The following is a 21,328-nucleotide window of genomic DNA, read 5'->3' on the forward strand; positions in this document are numbered from 1 at the left end:
CTCAACCTTGCTAGGTAACGTTAAGGGCACTTTTATGTTTTTTTAGTCAGGCTAATTTGACAAAGACACCCTGGTCTGTCAAGTTGCAAGCCGATGCCGAGTCTTATCCGAGCCAGTGACTGTCCCAAATCTGGCTGCCCAGGGTTAGGGTTAGGGTTATACAAAATATATTTCACAATTCCAGTGAGTAGCACACAGGCAAAGCATTTCTTAAGTCGCCATACACTATTCAAAACGTTTTGCCTTTGTTAAGTATTTCTACAGTTAACATTAAATCAGTTTTGTGTCTTTATCATATGCCCACTGCTGCATCTGTTATTAGTCACTTTGGATAGAATTGCGGCAATCTTACACCTATTAAAACACTTGCATTATGTGTAAACACATAACCAAAGATTTGGGTATTCTTTAAGAATGATATTTAATGGGAGATACAATTACAAATATGTACATATTACAGCCCATTTACTACATTAATGTTACACTCTCTGTTTCAGAGTGTCCCAGCTTATGGCAGCCTGAACAGGGCAGTGCCCCCTCCCTCTCAGGCTCTAGTGGGCAGTGCCCCCTCCCTCTCAGGGTCTAGTGGGCATTGAGCGGGCATTTGGCATGATGAAGACCAGGTGGAGGGGCATCTTTTTCCATGCCCTAGAGGTGGACACCTCATTTGTCCCAGACGTCATTGTGGCTTACACCATGCTGCACAATATACAGTATGTCTGGGCAATGAGGATGAGGAGGACCCTGATGAGCCCGCAGGGGAAGTCCAAATCCTTGAGACAGTCAGTGGTAGTGCCCTACGCAGCAACATTGCAGATGAGACGGAATGCCTGAGACAGTCAGTCAGACACTGGAGCAGCAAAGCACTATGTATTACATATGAGTAAGTTTTATTATGTTAGTCTAGGTAGGAGACATCTGGTAGTACTCAGCCCTGAGGAGAGGGACAGGGTACTGTTTGAGTGGAGGGCACCCTGATGTACAGAAGACTACACACAAGGAAGTTCAAAATTATTATTGGTTGTCATTGAAAAAGGACGTAGAGGAATGGGTTGCATCTTGGGAACGGTGTCAGAGGCATGACATCATTAAAACCCAAGGTCCCTGGCAGGTCCTGGGCTTCGATCTAATTGGGCCGCTGCCAGAGACGAGCAAGGGTTCCACCGAAATATTAAACATGACTTGTTTGTTTTCCAAGTGGGTCGTGGCTAGGCCTCTGAGAGGCAAGAAGGATCCAGGGGTGGCACTAATGGTTGCCAAAACTCTTGGCACAAGGCGGAGTCAGAAAGATAGTAACCAATCAAGGTAGGGAGTTTGTGAATGAGATTAACAGGTCACTTCTTGACAGAGTGGGGCATGCCGTCATTTTGTATTGCGTTCTCTGTATTTTTTAAAGAAACAAAGATACAATGAGACATGTATGTATGTATGTATGTATACATACACACATACATGGAACAAAAAGTTGGTCACCTACACTGCAAAAAATCAGCCTTCAAAAACAAGAAAAAAAAGTAAAACTTAAAATACTTAAAATCACTTAAAATAAGCTAAATGATCTGCCAACAGAACAGGAAGATTTGACTTACCAAGTGTTTGTAAAAAAAGTAAAAATATCTAGCCTCAAAGAACCCTCAAAGAATCTTAAAACTAGCGTGGCCAGACTAAAAACAAGTACATTTGTCAAAATATTTAAGAATAATTTTCTCAATATGTAGGAAAACTATTATATTATATTCAGCAAATGCTAGCACCATCATCTTGAAATGAGGCTACATGCTAGGCAATGTATCTTGAAATCAGTACAGCTACACTAAAACAAGTACATTTGCCTAAATACAAAGACAATTTAAGAATTCTTTTCTCGAAATGTAGAAAAAGTGCTTATATTCAGCAAATGCTAGCACCATCATCTTGAAATAAGTCTACATACTAGGCAATTTATCTTGAAATCAGTACAGCTACACTAAAACAAGTACATTTGCCTAAATACAAAAAAATGTAAGAATTATTTTCTCGAAATGTAGAAAAATTTGCTTATATTCAGCAAATTATAGCAACATCATCTTGAAATGAGGCTATATGTTAGGGAATTTATCTTAAAATCAGTAAAGCTACACTAAAAACAAGTACATTTGCCTAGATACTGTAAGAATTATTTTCTCAATACCTAGGACAATTCGCTTAAATTGTTTTTTATTTTTAATTATTATTTTTTCGGCTTTTTTTCCTTTAATCAGATAGGGCAGTAGAGAGAGAGAGAGGAAGCGAGCTGGAGGGAGGGATTGAGAAATGACCGCAAGTCGGACTCGAACCTGAACTCTTACCTGTGACCCCAACTTACCCATTCATAGTGCAGGGTTGCTGCCGCTTGCGCCACAGCTCCATCCCTAAAATTCAATTCAATTCAATTAAATTTTATTTATATAGTGCCATAACAATACAATTGTCTCTAGGCGCTTTACAGAGCCCAGAGCCTGAACCCCCTTAGTGCAAGCACATTGGCAACACGGGCAAGAAAAAACTCCCTGTTAGTCAGGAAGGAACCTTAAGCAGAACCACGGCACATAAGGGGGGACCCATCTGCTTGAGGTCGGCCGGGTAGAGATAGGAAGGGGGGATGGGGGAGGGTTGTGTGGCAGAAGGGGATGGGAAACAACAGGTGTTGTACATATCCTGCATTTGGTAGGTGTACATAATATATATACAGACATCCGGTGGTAAATACATGATACAAACAAGACCAGTTTAGTGGGTATACACTGTGCTCAAAGGTTTACTGTTACAGGGGTAAGGGGAGTAGGAACAGAGAAACATGTTGATGGTGGCAATATTATATATTGTATATAAATGCTAGCATAGGGTATGAGGTAGAGTAAGTGTACGGCAGTGCGGTGGCGGTGGGTGCAATTGGCAGAGGGTTTCTACGGGTAGACCGGGTGGAGAGATTACAGCAGCGTCCCATAGCGAAGATAGTCTGGATTAGGAGAAAAAGAAAAAGAACAGAGTGAGTGGGTAGAGTTTGGCTGTCCATATGCGTAGTTGAGGAGTAGTGGGGGTGAGGAGCAATGTTTCCACTTCCATCAGCAATTGGAACATGCTACAAGGGAGAGAGAACATTTTTGTTAGTAGACATTTATTTCAGAAACAGATAAGGAGATACCTTTGGGTAGTAGATTTACAGTCATCTGTTGAGGATATTGCCATTTGTTTTGGAGAGTTTTGAAGTCAATGCATATGTGCAATTGATCATTGAGATACTAGAGATTGTGCAGATAGCACCTGTTTTTACCAGGCCCATGCAACTTATCAATGTAGGAACATGCTTCTCCGCTCCAATGTCGTTAGCCTTGAAGAATTGCTCCAAACGTTCAACATACGCCGACCAAGACTCCATCTTCGGAACAAATTCCCCTATGGTCCCAATCAGTAGAGCCAAATTTTGTTATTTTTAGTCCTCGTCGCCAATTTTGCTGTGGTGTATTTCCCTAAATAATCACACAGTAGACTGTCAGCCATTTGCTTCAAACACGCTCTTTACTCAAGTCAATCACGATACAGGTATCCCAGCATGCATCTAGTTAAGCTGAGAAGACTACGGCACAACAGAGTATCCAAAAGTGCAAACTCATGATTTAAATACATCACACTTTCTAAACCATACATCTCTGAAATTTTCTGAAAACTATCCAGTTCTCCCTTTGATGAAATTGAACAGTAAGAAGTGATTCCAATTCTGTGCCAATATTTAAACCTCCCTTCAATCCTCGCCGGTTTAAAGTCCGGGTCAAAAGCGACCCATCTCAACAGTCTAATAGTGGTGATCTACATTCCTTAAACCAGATTCTAAGAGGAACTTTAGTCCATTGATTTAAACTTTTAACATGCTGCTCATACAAGATTTTGCTACCTAATATGGATTGTAACGGTGTATCTAGCTGTGAAGTTTCCAAATCTTTCCATTTTGCTATATACACTGGATTACAGCAACATGTTAGTGGTCTTAATTGTGCCACCTTGTAGTAGTCTGTTAAACATGGTAATGATCTACCCCCTTTTTCTTTAGAAAGTTGCAGTGTTTTGAATTGAATTCTTGGTATTTTACCCCCCCCCCCCCCCCCCCCCATATGAATCTTTATATCCACTTATCCCATTCATTAAATTGTTGCAGTGGTACTACAGCTGGTAAGGATTGAAAAAAATACAAAAGTCGGGGGAGTACATTCATTTTTATCATTTCTATTCTATTATGCATATCTAAGGGCAATTGGGACCACCTGTCAATATCTGCCTTGATGTTTTTACTTTACTACATAATTACTATCATATATTTTGGAAATGTCTTTAGGTATTTGAATTCCCAGATATTTAATGTCTGATGAGGTCCATTTGAAATGAAATCTATTTAGCATGTCTGTTACGCCCCAACTTTAGTGGCCCTATGGGGCGAACAAACATTCCACCACTGACCCAAAACAACTACGAAAAACACCTTTTAAAAGTACCAAATCCATAGGATTTATTAATGCAACAACTACATGACAACCACATCAAAACATAGCTGTACAACAAAATCCCAGGTTGCGAGGCAGCAAGACCAGCAGTCCCCTAGTTAGAAGCCTCTTCTCTGCAGCAGTGAACTGGAGTCTTTATCTGCTGCTTGATCACCTGGCCAGGTGCAACTCATCTGGCAATCAGGGGGAACACAACCTGGGCGGAGCTACAGAAAAGGGAAGGAAAGTGACAAAGAACAACACATGTGGTCGTAACAATGTCTTTCTGAGGGGTGTAGTTGTAACTTAGAGTTTGTGTTTTTTTTGCACATTTAATTTATATCCAGAGTAAGTTCCAAAATCTTTTAGCGAGGACATCAGTCTAGGAATGCTGACCTCTGGTGTTGTAATAAAGAGCAAAACATCATCTGCATATAGACAAATCTTCTGCTCTAAACCTCTAACCATGACTCCTTTTATCACCTCATCATCCCTGATTAACTGTGCAAGGGGCTCTATAAATAAAGCAAAGAGGGTGAGGCTGAGGGGGCAGCCTCTCTCCAAGTTGACAACCTGAGAAAGGTGTCCATTAATCTTTATTCTGGCGTTTGATGAGGAGTATAGAGTTCTGATACAGTTAATAAAATCATCCTTAAAGCCAAATCTTCTCAACGCCAAGTACAGATATTTCCAGCGAACCGAATCGAACGCCTTTTCCGCATCGAAACTAATCACTGTGGCGCCAATATTCACCTTAATCAATCATCGGCTTTATTCTGTTCTTCACCTATAGAAGGGTAGATCTAATGACTCCAGAAATTAATTTATTTCCTGAGGGCTAGTTGTATTTGGTTCCTTATGTAAGTCTCTATAGTAATTTTCAAAAATATGTTCAATATCCTCTAACTTATGGCATACTTATTTAGTTCCAGGGTCCCTAATTTCACATATTCTCATAATATCTCTGCTTTGCAAATTTGGCTTTTTTCTCACATAGTTTGTTTATTTCTTTTCTAACATTTCTTATTTGATTTGGAATATAAGACTCCTTACTTTCGATGAGTTCCCTCTCTAAAACTTTAAGATTATCTTCTAAATCAGACAGCTTTTTATATCTTTCCTTTTTTCTGTGTGAGGTCATTGCTATAAGCTTTCCTCTGATCACTGCTTTTGCAGCGTCCCACAAAACACTTGGCGATACTTCTCCATTATTGTTATTGTCCATATAATCTTTAAGTTCCTTCTGCACATATTCCTTGCATGTCCTGTCATTCAAGATGCTTGTATTAAGTCGCCACAGCATGTTTTTCTTTTTCTTATCAAGATGCACAGTTAAATAAACAGCTGAGCACAGATAGTCTTTTGCTAACATAACAAGGGCATACGGTTTCATCCCTTAAAACAAATGTCGTTAATACATTTCCTTAACTGGGCAGTAATCTTGCTTACCCGATTCTTTGCCGTTTAATATGAATAGGCGTGTGTCAGTCTGTTACATCCCGTTCCCCCTGTATCTTTATCTTGGCCGGTGAAAACCTTGCAGCTTCTCCTTAATCCACTCTTGGCGGGTCTCTCGGCTGGGTGGAGTCCCTGCTCGCTGCCAGGTCCTCCTTATCTTCTCCGGGATCCCAAACTCATCAGCCGACTTCTCCAACTCGACAGAGATTCCCCTGGTCTTTAAATCCCGTACCCCATCTGCCGCGCTCCTGTAGGTTATCGGCCCACCGTCATAGAAGACTCGTAGGTTGGTTGGCGGTGGTGTTTGGAATCGTATTCCTTTTTCACAAATAATTCTCCTTGTTTGCGCATACTCCTTCCTCTTTGCCAAAGTTTCAGCGGGGTAGTCGTGGGTCGAAGTAGATCCTCCTGTCAGTGTGATAGATCTCCTTCTTCTTCCATGCAGAGTGTAACACCAGTTCTTTAGTCTTAAACTCCTGGAAGTATGCAATCACTGACCTGGGCTGCGCATCATTCGGTGGCCTGGGGCTGAGCGCTCTATGGCATCTCTGTATGCCAAGTTCAGCTTTGGCGAGGGGCTCCAACTCCTTTCTAATGAAATTATCAATAAACTGCTGAATATTGTTTCCCTCAGTCCCCTCTGGGATGCCATAATTGCGAAGATTATTTCGCCTCGAGCGTGCTTCCATGTCTGTAAGCTTCATCTGTAAACGTTCCTGAGTTTGTAGGGAGCTACTCAGCACCTCCTTGAAGTCAGCGTTCCACTCTTCTAGGTCGGCTATGCGCGTATCTGCTTCACCCACCCTGTCAGTTGTAGCTTAGAGGTCGGCTACCACTTCGCCTAGCTTCTGTTGAATTTCCTCTCGTATGTCAGTTAGCTCCTTTCTCAAATCTTCTCTGATTCTGTTTTCGAAAGTTACCCAATTCGGACTTCATCTCCGTGGCCATATTTCTTATTTCTTCATGTATGGCGGCGATGATAACTTTAGGGTCCAAGGTTCAGTCCACAGGAGAAGAGCTCCACAAAGAGTTAAACCACAGTGGAGAATATAGCCACTCACAAAGGCAGTCCATAACAGAGGAGGAGCCACATAGAGGAAGAACACCTGAGCAGAGTCCACAAGGGCAGTCTCTCTGTGAAATAACAAGCTTATCTTGTGGACTCTGCTCAGGTATTCTCTTTAGTATAAGAATCTGAACGTCTTATTCAAGGAAAAATACAAATACCTTCAAACAAAACTGGTGCACCAGTTACTTGTCGTGCCGTTCCAGGTGATCACAACAACAAACAGGTACTTTTAATGAACATTACTTCTTAGTCAATTATTCAGTCAGTGAATTTAGCTGCTGGGCATATAAACTGAGCTGAGGAAAATGGCGCTGTATTCTCTGTATGGATATCATGGCAGAGGCCACGAAGAAACCGAGGAAGATGTTGTTGGAGGAGAAAAATAGGGAGTAACCGAGCAAGAGACTGAAAAAGAGTCCGTCTCGGATTGGCTTTTACTCATTGGTGAGAGCCAAAAGTTACAAAAAGATGCCGAGCTAGCCTTCTTCCTGTTGGACTAGTCAGTAATAACGAATCAGCCATTGATAGGTGAAAATTCACCCTAGTTACCTCAGGACTCCGGAGCTGCATATAAGTATATTTTTTAGACAGACAACAATTGCAATCGGGCTCACTCCCAGCACAAGGCTGAAAGTGAAGCAATGATAAACACATCGCACAAGGTTTATATAGACAGAAGTTGAGCATTCAGCAGGGAAAACCACGTGGTGGATTTCTCACGTCCGAGGCAAGGATGGAAGTTTTGCAAGGTTGGAAGAAGCACAGTTCGACCCTTCTTATCTCTTCTGGTCTAAACATGCTCTTGTACATATGCAGACTAAGTGGCACCTAATATTCTAAGTTACACACGCAGAAACACAGAAAAGCCATGTTCCTGCGTACATAAGTACATGATTCATATAAGGTAATTAATAATACAAGGCACTTGATTATTATATTCTTAAGTTATTAACAGTGTTTGGAAATTATCTCCATCAGTCCCTCCTTTTATCCGTTTCAATGGATAATTCAGAATCACAATCAAAATCACAATTAAAATCACAAATCATCTTTCTTAATTCGTCAATTATCAATTTCAATGGATAACCTCAAAATCATCACTCTGAGCTTCATCACATGGATTTTCGGAACAGAGATCATTACTGAACATCACTCCATAAGTTAATCATTTAAAATGTCATCATATTTCTCATCACACATTTGTATACTTTGCATTTGTAGGCCAACATAGTGGATGTCGACTGTGTGTGTGTCATTAGCTCGCCTAGGCTTCAGATAACATTCGAACAAGGCCTCTTTGCTCTGTCCTTGAAGGCCCTGTTCCCCATCAGGCATTCTGTTGGACAACTTTTTGCATCTTTTGTAGGATCAGATCTAAGTCTTTCCCATCTCGGGTGTTATCAGGGACATATGTGCAACATTGGTCAGTACCAAGCATGACACAAATGCCTCCATTCATGGCAGTGAGAATTTCAAGCACGGTTGTGTTTTGCCGCGTTAACCTGGAGTTGGCGTGTAGTTCTTCTCTGATCTTTTGTAGTCCGTCTGTGGTCAGGTTCTGGAACTTCATCTCAGCGTAGTAAAGGAAGTTAATCCAATCTGTGTGTGCTTAGATGACGCACCAGGGGCAGAGGGTAGATGCCAGGCCATTGGCTGCTGGGTTCAAGTTTTTGTAGTGGTCTGGAATGCCTCAGGGAATGCCCAGGCCATCGGACCAGATCCCGCTGTCATCCCCTGCTTCTCTCCTCCCTCGTACGGAATGCATTGGAACGTTCCTCAGGTACTGGTGAGTCTTGGACCTGGGGGAAATCTGAAAAGGTTGTACCAACATTGTTCTAGCACAAGTCCCAGACCAACCCACAGGTAGTGTAGCTCTTAATTCACCATCCCCACTTATCAGCTATGGCTATATCCTGTACTTCAAGAAGTCTGCCATTCAAACACATCCCCGCTATTCTACATTCAGTGGAAGTATTTAACTGTATTTCTCTCCCATTATCTATCACATGTGTAATGGTTTTACATTGTGTCCAGTGTCCTAGGTGTGCATCATTCTTTTCTAAGACACGAGGTGTCCGCTAGATGGCACATCTTACACGTGCACTTGATAGCTAAGAGTAAGTTGACATGTTTCTTCCAGGCTTCAGTTTCTCTAAATTCTTTGTCGCAGTGATCTATGTCATAAAGTACAGGGGTTGCCAGGAGTGGTTTGGTCGGTACCCTGGGCCCTGCACAGACTAAACAGTCACCTTGTGGTACGTGCGTTCTGACGGTCTGATTTACCCATTTCCATCACGGATGATCTTTAGCCAGGCCCCATCGTGGATATTCGTCCAGGGCCTGTGTTTGCTGTATTCATAAGTATGTTACTAGAACAACAATGTAAAATCCTACAGTCGTTGCTAAGAGTCCCCCACATCCTTTGGCCCACTTTTTGGTAACCTCCCATGACTTTGCAGAGGAAGAGACCCCTTACTCCACAATTTCCACTAGGTTCTAATCCCCCAGGACAGTACTGTATCTTCTGCCAGCGGTTGAGACGAATAGAATCTAAACATCTAAACCCCTTTGTAGGCTGGTCTTCTGTCACAGTGGGCACACCCTGGAAACAGCAAAGAAAGATGATCTTTATTCCTCTGCCTCAGTCGTGCGCAGGCTTACCCGTTTGCATTGAGCCAGAAGTATCCACGTGGCTCTATCAGCTATTTTGACTGCGGTAGGTGTTGACAGTAGCACTTGTTATGGTCTGTCCCACTTGGGCGAATGGCAGTGTTTTCTTTTGAGGCTGTTGATTAGGACACAATCTCCTGGTCCAACCTTGAATTCAGCCTCACAGTGTTCCTGTGTAGGGGAGAGAAGTCTGAGAGCATTTAGTTTGGACATCATCTTTGCCATATATTCTGCGAATGTATATTCAATCTCTTTGTCTGTTTCAATAAATAGTTTGAGTGTTTAGGCAGTGTAGATTCTTCCATACATCATTTAAAACAGTGATAACAACATGCATGCTTAATATCACTAATTTCACTCTAAGATTCTCAAATTGCTTTGAATAGTTGGGTTTATTCTTTTCTACCAGTCCTGCTGACTGGGGGTTGTATGAACAGTGATTGTCTATGGCTAGACAATATTTATTTCTTTCGTTGGGATTTAACCCAATAAAATCAATAATGAATGATTAAACATCTTTCTCATGAAATATAAATAAGAAGTACAAATATATGCTTACTATCCCCACTTATTGAGGCATGTTTTCACCATGGCTCAATATTGCAGCATATCTTTTAATATTGTGAGATCTAATTCTTCAATTGTGTACGTGTCAGATGGTTGTTGTAGTGCAACCTGGTTTGTGGCCTTGTCTGCTTTTTTGTTTCCCAATGAAACCGGGTCTTTTGCATTTGTATGTGTGTGTGTGTGCGCAATCAGGGAAATCAGTTCCGCTGCTTGTGCAGAATAGTTTGGAAGTAGTGGCTATGCGTTCAAGGTTGATTTGCTTGAACCATCAACAAACAATAGTTAAATCAGCTTTTGGAAAAGGCATATCTTGTAGGTCAGCTCTGGCTGCCATAGTTTTTATCTGTCCTCTGCCGTAAGTAAAAGTGTAACTGGGTTAAATGTCACGCAGCGCTCAATATTGATATGAGGCTGAGTGAGCAAAAAAAAAAAAGTACGCATGTGGAACTTTCAGTGTAAGTGTCTGTTTAGTACAATAGGAGCAGAGGCCTGCACCGCCAAGGCTGCAGCCACTACTGCTTGTAAACATTCAGACATTGCTTGGGCTACTGGATCTAGCCGTGTTGACTAGTATGCCACTGGTATCAACTTTAAGTCCCCACTTATGCATTAACACAGATGTTATATAACCTTTTTTTACAGTCTACAGTTTGTACGAATGGCTTTGTCATGTCATGGATGTGCTAGGACAGCAGAACTGACCAACAGTTGTTTTATCTGTTCAAATGCCTGCTTTCCATCTTCAGGCCTTTTAATAATATCTCCTGCTGACCTGGGCTGAGAATAAAGTAAACTCTGCAACATTTGTGTTTCTAACTCGTGGTTAGGAATCCATTATCTCAGAAGTTAGTCATTCTCAGAAAATACATCATTTATTTCTTTGTCTGTGGCTGAGGTGCTTTTTAAGATAGCTTTACTTTAGTGGACCATAGCTGCTAATGTTGTGGCCTTGTTTCTGCTAAAAATCCTAACAACGCCAGGGTATGTTGTTTACAGGTCTTCTTATCTGGAGGAACAGCACTAGATGTTCAACAACAATTGACTGTCCCTCGAACTGTAGCTAAGTTTGAGCTCATGGCTTGTGAGAATACAGTCTTTTGAGCCAGCACTCAGCCCCCACCCATCCTGTCTTAGTCCAATGTATCAGTCTAGGTTAATGTAGTTAGTGTGACAGGCTTACATTTCTCTTTAAATCTTTTTGGGGCTAAACAGTGTATATTCTATACATAATAATATTTTGGGACATCATTGTTTAATTTATTCTAAAACCCATGTATTGTTGGAACAATTCTAATGCCCAACCCACATCACATCTCTTCCTAATAAGTTTGTAGGGCATGTTTTTGAAACATAATCTGTATTTTTAAATATCTCTCCTGTTTCAAACTCTGCTTTTAGATGTCTCTTTCTTCTTACAACCTTACTGTTCTGGGCATCTAATTCTCTGATTACTGCTCAGCAGGCACCAAAGTCACATAAAACAAAACAAAACAAAAAATCATTGGCTTTCTTGCCACCATTAACGTTAGCTTTGCTCTGTTTGGTGCAACCAATAATGTAAAAACATTTTCAAAACAGTGTTACAATTTTCTTCTTGTTGTAGACATTTTAAACCACCTCTTATTGTTATTATCATGTGCGTCTTCTGCTTTTGATGCACTTTTTCCCATTTGTAAGTTATTTTATGTATTTCTCTTAATACCTCTAATAATAACTGCTCTTGAAACCTTTTAAATTACCTTTATCTTATTCTTCACAGTAGGGTTAGTTGTTTCTATTTTCAGACTCTCATAGTTTGTTTTTTCAGATCGCAATGCAGAGTCAACCCGAGCCCGACCAGAGGGCCCCCGTCTCACTCGTTTTGTGAGGAGGTTGAGGCCAGGGGATTTCCCTGGGGTGATCAGTCCCCTACTGGTTCCGGGTCAAGGCATCTCAGTAATGCGAAATCAGTCCTTTAATTACATAAATTATGACTATAATTATCTGTGTTTTACCCATTGTAAAAAGTTTGTCTCAATCCCACAGAAAAATAACACAGGAGTATCTCTGACTCTTGCAAATTTTTTCAGGAATATATCTAAAACAGTTAGTATCAACCCCACAGGTAACACAAGGTAAGGGGGAATGGATAGACCTTTAAGAGACTTCTCCGGAGTCGTCTAGAAATAGGTCTAGAGAGTTTGTACAGGCTTCCAGTGGCCAAGGGGATATATCTCTCATTTACCCCGAAGAGTTTGTACAGGCTTCCAGTGGCCAAGGGGATATATCTCTCATTTACCCCGAAGAGTTTGCGGAGGACCCCCTACCACGCAGGTTTATCTCTCATTTACAACCGAAGAGTTTGCGGAGGACCCCCTACCACGCAGGTTTATCTCTCATTTACAACCGAAGAGTTTGCGGAGGACCCCCTACCACGCAGGTTTATCTCTCATTTACAACCGAAGAGTTTGCGGAGGACCCCCTACCACACAGGTTTATCTCTCATTTACAACCTTTTAACACAGCTAGCAAATTCGTTCAACACACGAGGCAAGCAGGAATATCTCTAACAAGTTTGTAACCTTAAAGAATTCCTTCTCTACCCCGCGGAGAACAGGCAACACAGCCCCACTCGAAGACACGTGTACACAAAACCGAAACAAACAATAAACCAACAATATACTACCGTGCACTTACAACAAACAAACAATATACTCACAAACAGCTCGGAGTCCACACCCTACAGTCCAATTATTTTCCTTCACTCTCGGCTCTCCCCGCTGGCAGGCCCTGGCCTCCTTCCAATTCAATTTGGAGGTCTTTAGAAAAACAGAGTCTCGTACTCCTCCGTATGGTTCAGGTCCTGATGATTAGCCCAGCGTGGAGAGCCGTTGAGGTTGTTGGAATCCCGGTCACGAGCCCCCAAATATGATAGGTGAAAATTCACCCTAGTTACCTCAGGACTCCGGAGCTGCATATAAGTATATTTTTTAGACAGACAACAATTGCAATCGGGCTCACTCCCAGCACAAGGCTGAAAGTGAAGCAATGATAAACACATCGCACAAGGTTTATATAGACAGAAGTTGAGCATTCAGCAGGGAAAACCACGTGGTGGATTTCTCACGTCCGAGGCAAGGATGGAAGTTTTGCAAGGTTGGAAGAAGCACAGTTCGACCCTTCTTATCTCTTCTGGTCTAAACATGCTCTTGTACATATGCAGACTAAGTGGCACCTAATATTCTAAGTTACACACACGCAGAAACACAGAAAAGCCATGTTCCTGCGTACATAAGTACATGATTCATATAAGGTAATTAATAATACAAGGCACTTGATTATTATATTCTTAAGTTATTAACAGTGTTTGGAAATTATCTCCATCAGCCATCTTGCTATGCCATGTGTTGCACTTGCTTTATGTTTGGCTGTTGTAGGAATGTTCGACTCGCTAGTTTTTCATCACAAACATCCCTGCCAATGTTATTTATGAAAGAATTCGACGTAGGCTGTAACCGTATTGGTGTCATCCATGTCTCACAGAGATTTGTAGTTTTTCCACATGCCCAAATTCACCAACCTGTCCTGTCAGGCTAGCATACAAATAAATTAATCTCACAACAAAAAGTTTGATCAGTCTTTGTCAATCTCACGCCTTGGAGATTTGCAACCTTGACAACCTACTCGGCTAGCTTGTAATTAATGTGGAGTATGTGTTATCTAATGAAATGTTGTTGATGTTGTTGATGATGTTGTTGATGTTGCATTGCATACATTGGACAAACACTTAGAAAACAATGTTTATGGGCTGAACCCTTGAGCATTATTTCAGCGGAATAAAACAAATGTCATTCTTATTTTATTCTTTGGTTATGTTAGCGTTCACGATAAGTTAGGTCAGCGATGTTACAAAAATTATATTTTGTCAGTCTACATGCTTTTTTGGCTTTTGCCGTTGTCTTCGCCGGTTCAATATCCTTCAGCTTGTCAACATGTGTACTATTAAGGGGTCTCCAAGCCCGATTTGTATTTACGACAGTGGTGTAAAAGTAAGCTACATTCCTCAACTTTAGGGGGAGCCCAGTAGCAAAAAATACCAATTCCTGCAAAATGGGGCTTTAAGGTCAGTTTAAATGTGACTGGAACTCACCACTGAGCTATTCTCTCATCATTTCCAGCATATCACTAAAGGTCAACACCAATTTCTAGGGGGTATTATTTCGAAAAGGAAGATTGTACTTTTATCTTTTGCGCTCAACCACATACGTTTATAGTCCGTCTTACAGACAGTGACATAAAATGGAGGCAAATATTATTTTGATGAATTGATAATGACAAATGCAGGGGTTAATGTGTGAGATGAGCACAAACACATAAAGGAACAAGTGGAAAGGGAACATGATGAAAGAGAATGATATATATTAGCCCTTTAGCTATTTACATCTTATTTACAATGATGGCTGTGCACTACTCAAAGACCATTGCACTGATACGGCAAGATCCGTGGAAATGGTGAGGAGAAAAACACTTGTTCATACTGTAACTCTACTGAGTGTTTTCAGAATGCCTCTTCTTTAGTCGTTCAGTCATTTTATTCACTTAAGTATAGACTTTAAGTGCTTTCAATCCTCCTATGCAGCATATTTTGGGGTGGAGGGGAATCGTTTTCATGTACAATAAACAATTTTGAATTGCATAAATGCGGCCTCTTTCTAGAATCTGTCTTTTGTATACCTCTATAGCCCATACTGATCTGTACATATTGTCTGTGTGTGTGTACCTGTTATGTTGAGCAGGGATTGAAAGTGATGAATGTGATGTTTGCCACCTGATGTATCGCTATCTGCCTTTAACATCTCTACACAAAAAAATTGTAGAATCCTTAAATCCACAAATATGTTTGTTCTTGTTTCCATCCAGAGACCAGACTGCACTGACACTTCACAAGACATAAGACACAAGATCTCTCTGTTTCAAGCATCATCATGTCATCGTGAGTAACATAAGCACAGTTACAGATTTAACAAAAATGCTATCTTCATGTTTTATTATGTCATGACCCAAGCTATTGTCACAAGCGTGCTTGAGTCCACACATGAGTTGTAACTAAAAATAGGTTAAATATGGAAAATGAACCAAACAAAACAAAACTAGGTGGAAGCCGAGATGGAGAGACAGAGTTGGTGAGCTGCATCTCCATGATGGCCCAACTCCACCCAGCAGACTCCTGCATGGATAGGCCAGAAGGTCATCACACTATGCAGGGATAGGCCAGAAGGTCATCACACTGCTTAAGCAAAGACTAGGCCTAGGGCGCCACCAGCTGGAAGGGCACCAAAGACGAGGCAGAAATCATTTGCGATTAATTTCAGATTTCCAACCAATGTAGTTTAAAAGTCTTTTACTGACATCCATCGACTACCTTATATTGTGAAACAGCCGAGCTGTTAAACACCCAATACTGCACTAAGAACCTGAGAGATGACTACAAGGAGACAAACAATAATTAGCCTACCGTTCAGCTAACCCAGGGACACTTCACATGAAGAAGAAGAAGAAAAAAAAAGCTAAATGTTAATGGAAAGCTTGGCTAAAAGATGTCTTAAGTCATCATCATCATCATCATCATCATTGTTTATTCAGGGAGAAATTGACTGAGCACAGGGCTCTTTTGCAGCAATGCCCTGATTGAGGCTACATAGTACAGAAGAACAATACATAAACAAACCATAACAAAACGAAACAGACAAAATAAATAAAAAAACACATTAAACAACTCAGAAATTAAGTATAAAAAAAATAAAAAAAAATAACATAAAGTAAAAAAATTAAATCAGAGAATCATTTAAAACAACAGCATTGAGGCACATCCTTATTATCTAAAAGGCTCTTAAATTGGTTGACAGACAAATACTTGGTTAATTTCAACTCCACTTGAATAGTGTTCCATTTATGGGAAGCAAAGAACTTAAAAGCTATTTTACCTATATTAGTTTTTGTAAGGGGGATTTCAAGGGAGATGAGGCTCTGTGACCGTGTATTATGACAGATGGATTTTAATTTTAAAAGTGACATGAGATAATTAGGCAGTTTTCCCACTAAGGCTTTATAAACAAATAAAAGACAGTGTTTTTCCCTCCTGTCTGCTAGAGGGGACCAACCAACATTCTTGTATAAGTTACAGTGGTGGGTCCTGAAAGCGTCTCCTGTAACAAAGCGAATAGCACTATGGTAAACAGAGTCCAGGAGTTTTAAGGTAGAGGGTGCAGCATACATGTAAACAATGTCACCATAGTCAAGAACTGACAAAATTGTCTAGATTAAAAAGTCTAGATTTAATGACAAATGCAGTCAGCATTGTGGGTTGAGGCAGGGAGATAACAGAGGTATTTAGGACCAAATGTAGATGAGGAGGAGAACCTTAAATGTCACACAGAACTGGGTGGAGCCGGTGGAGATGCTGTGGGGTTGATGTGCTGCGTGTGAGAACACTGGCAGCAGAGTTCTGGACATATTGGTGACTGTCCAGGGCTTTATTGGGCAATCCAATGTGGTTACAGTAACCCTAATATGATGTAACAAAGGCATGGATGAGGGTCTCTGCAACAGAGTCAGGAAGTGATGGCTGGCGTCTTGAGATGTTCTTCAGGTGGAAGAAAGCAGATTTGGATTTTAAATGTGGTTCAAATGTTAGTGTGGAATCAAATATAATGCTCAGGTTGTTGTTGGTACAACTGGAATTTGTACATTGTGTGATTTAATGAGAAACTCACCTGTGGTTTTATGAGGAACTTACGTAAATGGTCAATGCCTCTCCTCCAATCAATCACTGTAACTGTAGCCTGATGTCACCTGAGCTACGCCCCCTGACATAGTGGACAAGACCCCAAGACACACAGAACACTCTTTTCTCTCTTTTCTACTCTGCAAGCTGCTACTCTCTCCCTCCCTGTTCACACAGAACAGGCCCTCACACACACACACACACACGCATGCACACACACACACGCACGCACGCACACACGGACGCACGCACGCACACTCACACACACACACACTCTCACACGCACGCACGCACGCACGCACGCATGCACACACGCACGCACACACACACACACACACAGTTTGGATGGGTCATAACATTGCGCCTGTAACCTGAATTTTGAGGGCTGAAAAGCAGAAAACATCATATTGTTTGGTCATAGTACTCTATAAACATGACAGTGGTATTAATTACATCTCAACAACCAGAGTATCTCTCCAGCCTCCAAAACAAATCACATTAGATTTTATTTGATGTGTTTTTGATTATAAATACAAAACAGGTGCAAATAATATGTACTGAAAGTGTAAATTTAAATTGAGCAAATTTGTACTTTTGCTTTTCAGGACTAGTAACAGCTCATCCAAATACCAGGACATCATCTCCAAAAGTGTTCTGATCAGTTCAGGATCTCCTCACGTCTACCAGCTGAGACCAAAGAAAGAGACGTTTGGAACTATGACAAGAATGACTATTGGTAAAAAAAATGTGGGAAAGCTAAATACAATCATCTTCTTTGTGGGTGAAACAGGATCAGGAAAATCTACTCTGATCAATGCTCTGACCAACTATGCCATGGGAGTGAAGTGGGAGGATAACCTCAGGTTTGATCTCATTAACGACGAGAAGATGGATACATCAGAATGTCAAACATCAGATGTGAGAGTGTACGAGATCTTTGGTTTTGAAGATGAAACTCTTCCCTTCTCTCTGACCCTCGTTGATACCCCTGGATTTGGAGACACCAGCGGGGTCGAAAAAGATGCTTTCATCTTTCAAAGATTATGTGACCTGCTTCAATCAGAGGATGGAGTTCTTGAAGCTCATGCAGTGGCTCTGGTGCTGAAGGCATCAGATAATCGACTGAGTGACCGACTTATGTACATCCTTGATTCATTGATGTCTTTGTTTGGAAAAGACATGGAGGACAACATCGTAGCTCTCATCACACACTCAAGTGGGAGAACACCTAAAAATGTTCTTAAATTTCTTGAAACTGCTCAAATTAAATGTGCCAAAAATGAGAAGAATCAGCCTCCTAACTTCCTGTTTGATAACTGCCTGACAGAAGATCGAACAGAGGAGGAAGATAACTTGAAATCGGCTCATGAAACTTCAATGAGAGGAATGAGAAAGTTTGCAGACTTTCTGGGAAAAATACAACCTCGAAGACTGGGGACAACTTGTGAGGTTCTCAAGCAGCGCATCGGACTGACTGCCTGCATCCAAAACTTGAAAGAAAGAATCAAGCTGTCTGAACTGAAACAGACAGAAATCAGTGGTTGGTGGTTTTTAATGATGGAGCTACCATCTGTACTGTCTGTGAAGAGAATTGTCACTATCCTGGATGCACAAAGGCCAAGAGTGCTGAAAAGTGTGATGTCATGAAAGGAGGCTACTGTACTATATGTACCAACAAATGTCCAGCATCAGATCATGTGAAAGAAAACTGGATCTATGTGACCAAGATAAGGAAAGTTCAGAAGACCAACAAAGAGCTTAAAACAAAGTATGAGGAGAATGAAACGGAGGCTGAGAACAAGTTGGGCCTTATGAAACATCTTGAGAAGGAAACTAATGACCTGAGAGCAGGGCGGTCACAGTTGCTGGAAGAGGCCTACGACCATGTTGTCAAACTGGATCAGATCGCCCTGAATGATCATTCACTGTCCACTCATGTCCACTTGGACTTCCTGATTGAGAAGATGAGGCAGAGAGGAGATGCAGAGAAGGTCCAGAAACTGGAGAAGATGAAAAGTCCCGAGGATAAGAGATATCTGGCAGCAATGCGGTACATTGCTGGTAGAGCAGCAACAAAAGCTTTTCAGTAGTGATGTAAGTGAAGATTGTCATTGTGACCAGACAGACAAGATTACTTTATTATAATTATTAGTATAAATGTGATCACTTTTCAAATATCAAATATGTAATTCTCAGATGTGATGTTTTATAAATGTTGCTTTATGTCTTTTCACTATACAGTCAAATGTTTCAAGATTAACATCACTGGTGAATCACTGTCCACTCTTTCTGATCCATTCATGTTTATTTTGGTCGTGAAAGGAGCAGTGGGTTTTTTCTCTCTTTAGTTACTCTCAGAACTCTTCCTCACTTGTGTCGACGATTTCTGCATGTGTATGTAATGCGTCCTCACCAAGTCTTAATGGCGGACGCAACAGACTTTCAATATACTTTTAATCGTCAACCATGCTTAATGTACATCCCCACATATCCATATGAACTGATTAATCTTTGCTGGCGTGTGTGAAAGCATAAGGTTGCACAACTATCACTGACACCACGCCAAACATTTCACTACACACACCTATAGTAGTATGGGCCAATTGGGGTAGTTCAGCTAACCATTAAAAGGGTTGGTGAAGTAGTAGTGGCTTCTGTGGTGAGAACATCTTTACATAAGAGTTTGTTGGTGATATAGTTGATGCTCGGCTGTAGTGATTTCAGAAGCATGAGGCTGATGTCTGTGCACTGCCTCAGTATAGTGACATAGTATACAACTTTGTACTATCGATTGTACATATACCATTTGTAAATATCTTTTGTTTTAATTTATATCAGTATTTTTGTTTATATATTTTTCACTGTGGATTATGCACTTGGTGGAGGTAAAATAAATGTACCAACTACAGAGCCTGGGGGGTATTCGTCGTAGCTCGCTAAGCGGTTTAGCGAGCTAATTTTCAGGCTAAGATAAAAAACGCCCCTCTTTTTGGTTCGTGGAAGTAACTTTTGATAAATCACCATAGTTACATATCGATTAGCACTAACCTGCTCCAGGGCAGGCTAACTTAAGTGTAGCTGGATAAGCTTGCCACACCCCCAGAAAAAGGAGGGATCCCATTGACCAAGGACTGATATTAGATAGGTAATAAGATTAGCGGAGGGAGAGAGTTCTTTGCAATCGCCAAGATCAATTATTCTTGTATGAGCGCTACCGATTCAGCCGACAAGGAATCATTAATTTACAAGACCTTCTCGAGTCATTTATTGCAAACACCACAGTCGAACATTGACTGTCTTGCGCTTTTTTGCGAGTGGTACATTTTTGTAGTGTCGGTGATGCGGAGAACAAAGCACTCATAATTATATGAGCGTTATTAGTACACCATAGCATATCATTATTGTAGAAAATGATTAAGGTGGACTCATGATAAGAATAGAGAGAAATACAGACAATTTATTTTCACTGCTTCAATTTATTGCATTTGTTATTAATACATTTAGTCATTTAACAGACGCTTTTATTCAAAGCGACTTACAAGAAAATGTAGAATTTTATCGAGGAAGGAGGTGAGGGGATTTGAACTAGCAACTTTGTAGTTTCGAACCGGTAGAGAGAACCTCTGTACTAGTTGACACTTGCCGTCAGTTATTCATACATAGATATCACCCTATAAACATCCCAACACACCTTGCTCTCACAGTGGTGGCGGTGTTGAATTTTGCCATGATTATGGTCTTGTATTCTTCATAAGCGTTCATGTTCATCTCCTGCTGGCCAGCCGAGAAAAAAAGAGCAATTTTCTTTGAGTTTAGAACCATTATACCGCTAGAAAATCATTGTTTTGGTGATCGACCTTTCCTGTCTTTTGAAGTAGGACGTGCACGCGCAAATGCCCCGGTAAGTTTAGCCTGGTTGAAATTAACCACATGATTTGGATGCGGATCAGCCGTTAACGAACCGATATTTGCTGTTCTCAATCAGCTCGCTAATCTTAACGGGCTAAAAGGCCAATTGATTAACTTAGCTTCAATCCTACGACGAACGTACCCCAGGTCTCCCTGCTGTCTTTGTGCCTTCACTAAAGACCCGCGACATGGATACCCTTTGACAAGTAGTTAATACTTTATTCAAAACACTTTGTAAAGCTGTTATCGGCTGATAAATAAATATATCTGTTCATTTTTTTGTCATTTATTTTACCAAGGCACTATAGAAAGAAGCACTCCATTTTAATATTGCACATTTTTAAAGTCAGGGGGCTCATGATAAGACGTTTGTTTAGTCCTTGTAGATTTCTTTCTCTG

The 21,328-nt window shown here is 40.9% G+C and overlaps 1 protein-coding gene and 1 long non-coding RNA gene across 2 annotated transcripts; one reads left to right on the top strand and one right to left on the bottom strand.

Moving 5' to 3' along the window:
- Positions 1-4,587: 4,587 nt before the first annotated feature.
- LOC116219988 lies at positions 4,588-7,092 on the bottom strand. Its single transcript, XR_004163389.2, has 2 exons — positions 5,943-7,092; positions 4,588-4,720 (listed from the first exon to the last, which is right to left on the bottom strand). It is a non-coding gene; the product is annotated as an uncharacterized LOC116219988 (long non-coding RNA).
- Positions 7,093-7,114: 22 nt separating this feature from the next.
- Positions 7,115-19,992, top strand: LOC116219987 (septin-1-like). Its single transcript, XM_031564620.2, has 3 exons — positions 7,115-7,243; positions 15,157-15,229; positions 17,626-19,992. Exons 2-3 carry the CDS (start codon positions 15,222-15,224, stop codon positions 18,665-18,667), a joined length of 1,050 nt encoding a protein of 349 aa, XP_031420480.1. The 5' UTR covers positions 7,115-7,243; positions 15,157-15,221; the 3' UTR covers positions 18,668-19,992.
- The last annotated feature ends 1,336 nt before the right edge of the window (positions 19,993-21,328 follow it).

This window comes from Clupea harengus, chromosome 3 (genome assembly GCF_900700415.2).
Source record: "Clupea harengus chromosome 3, Ch_v2.0.2, whole genome shotgun sequence".
Lineage (NCBI taxonomy): Eukaryota > Metazoa > Chordata > Actinopteri > Clupeiformes > Clupeidae > Clupea > Clupea harengus.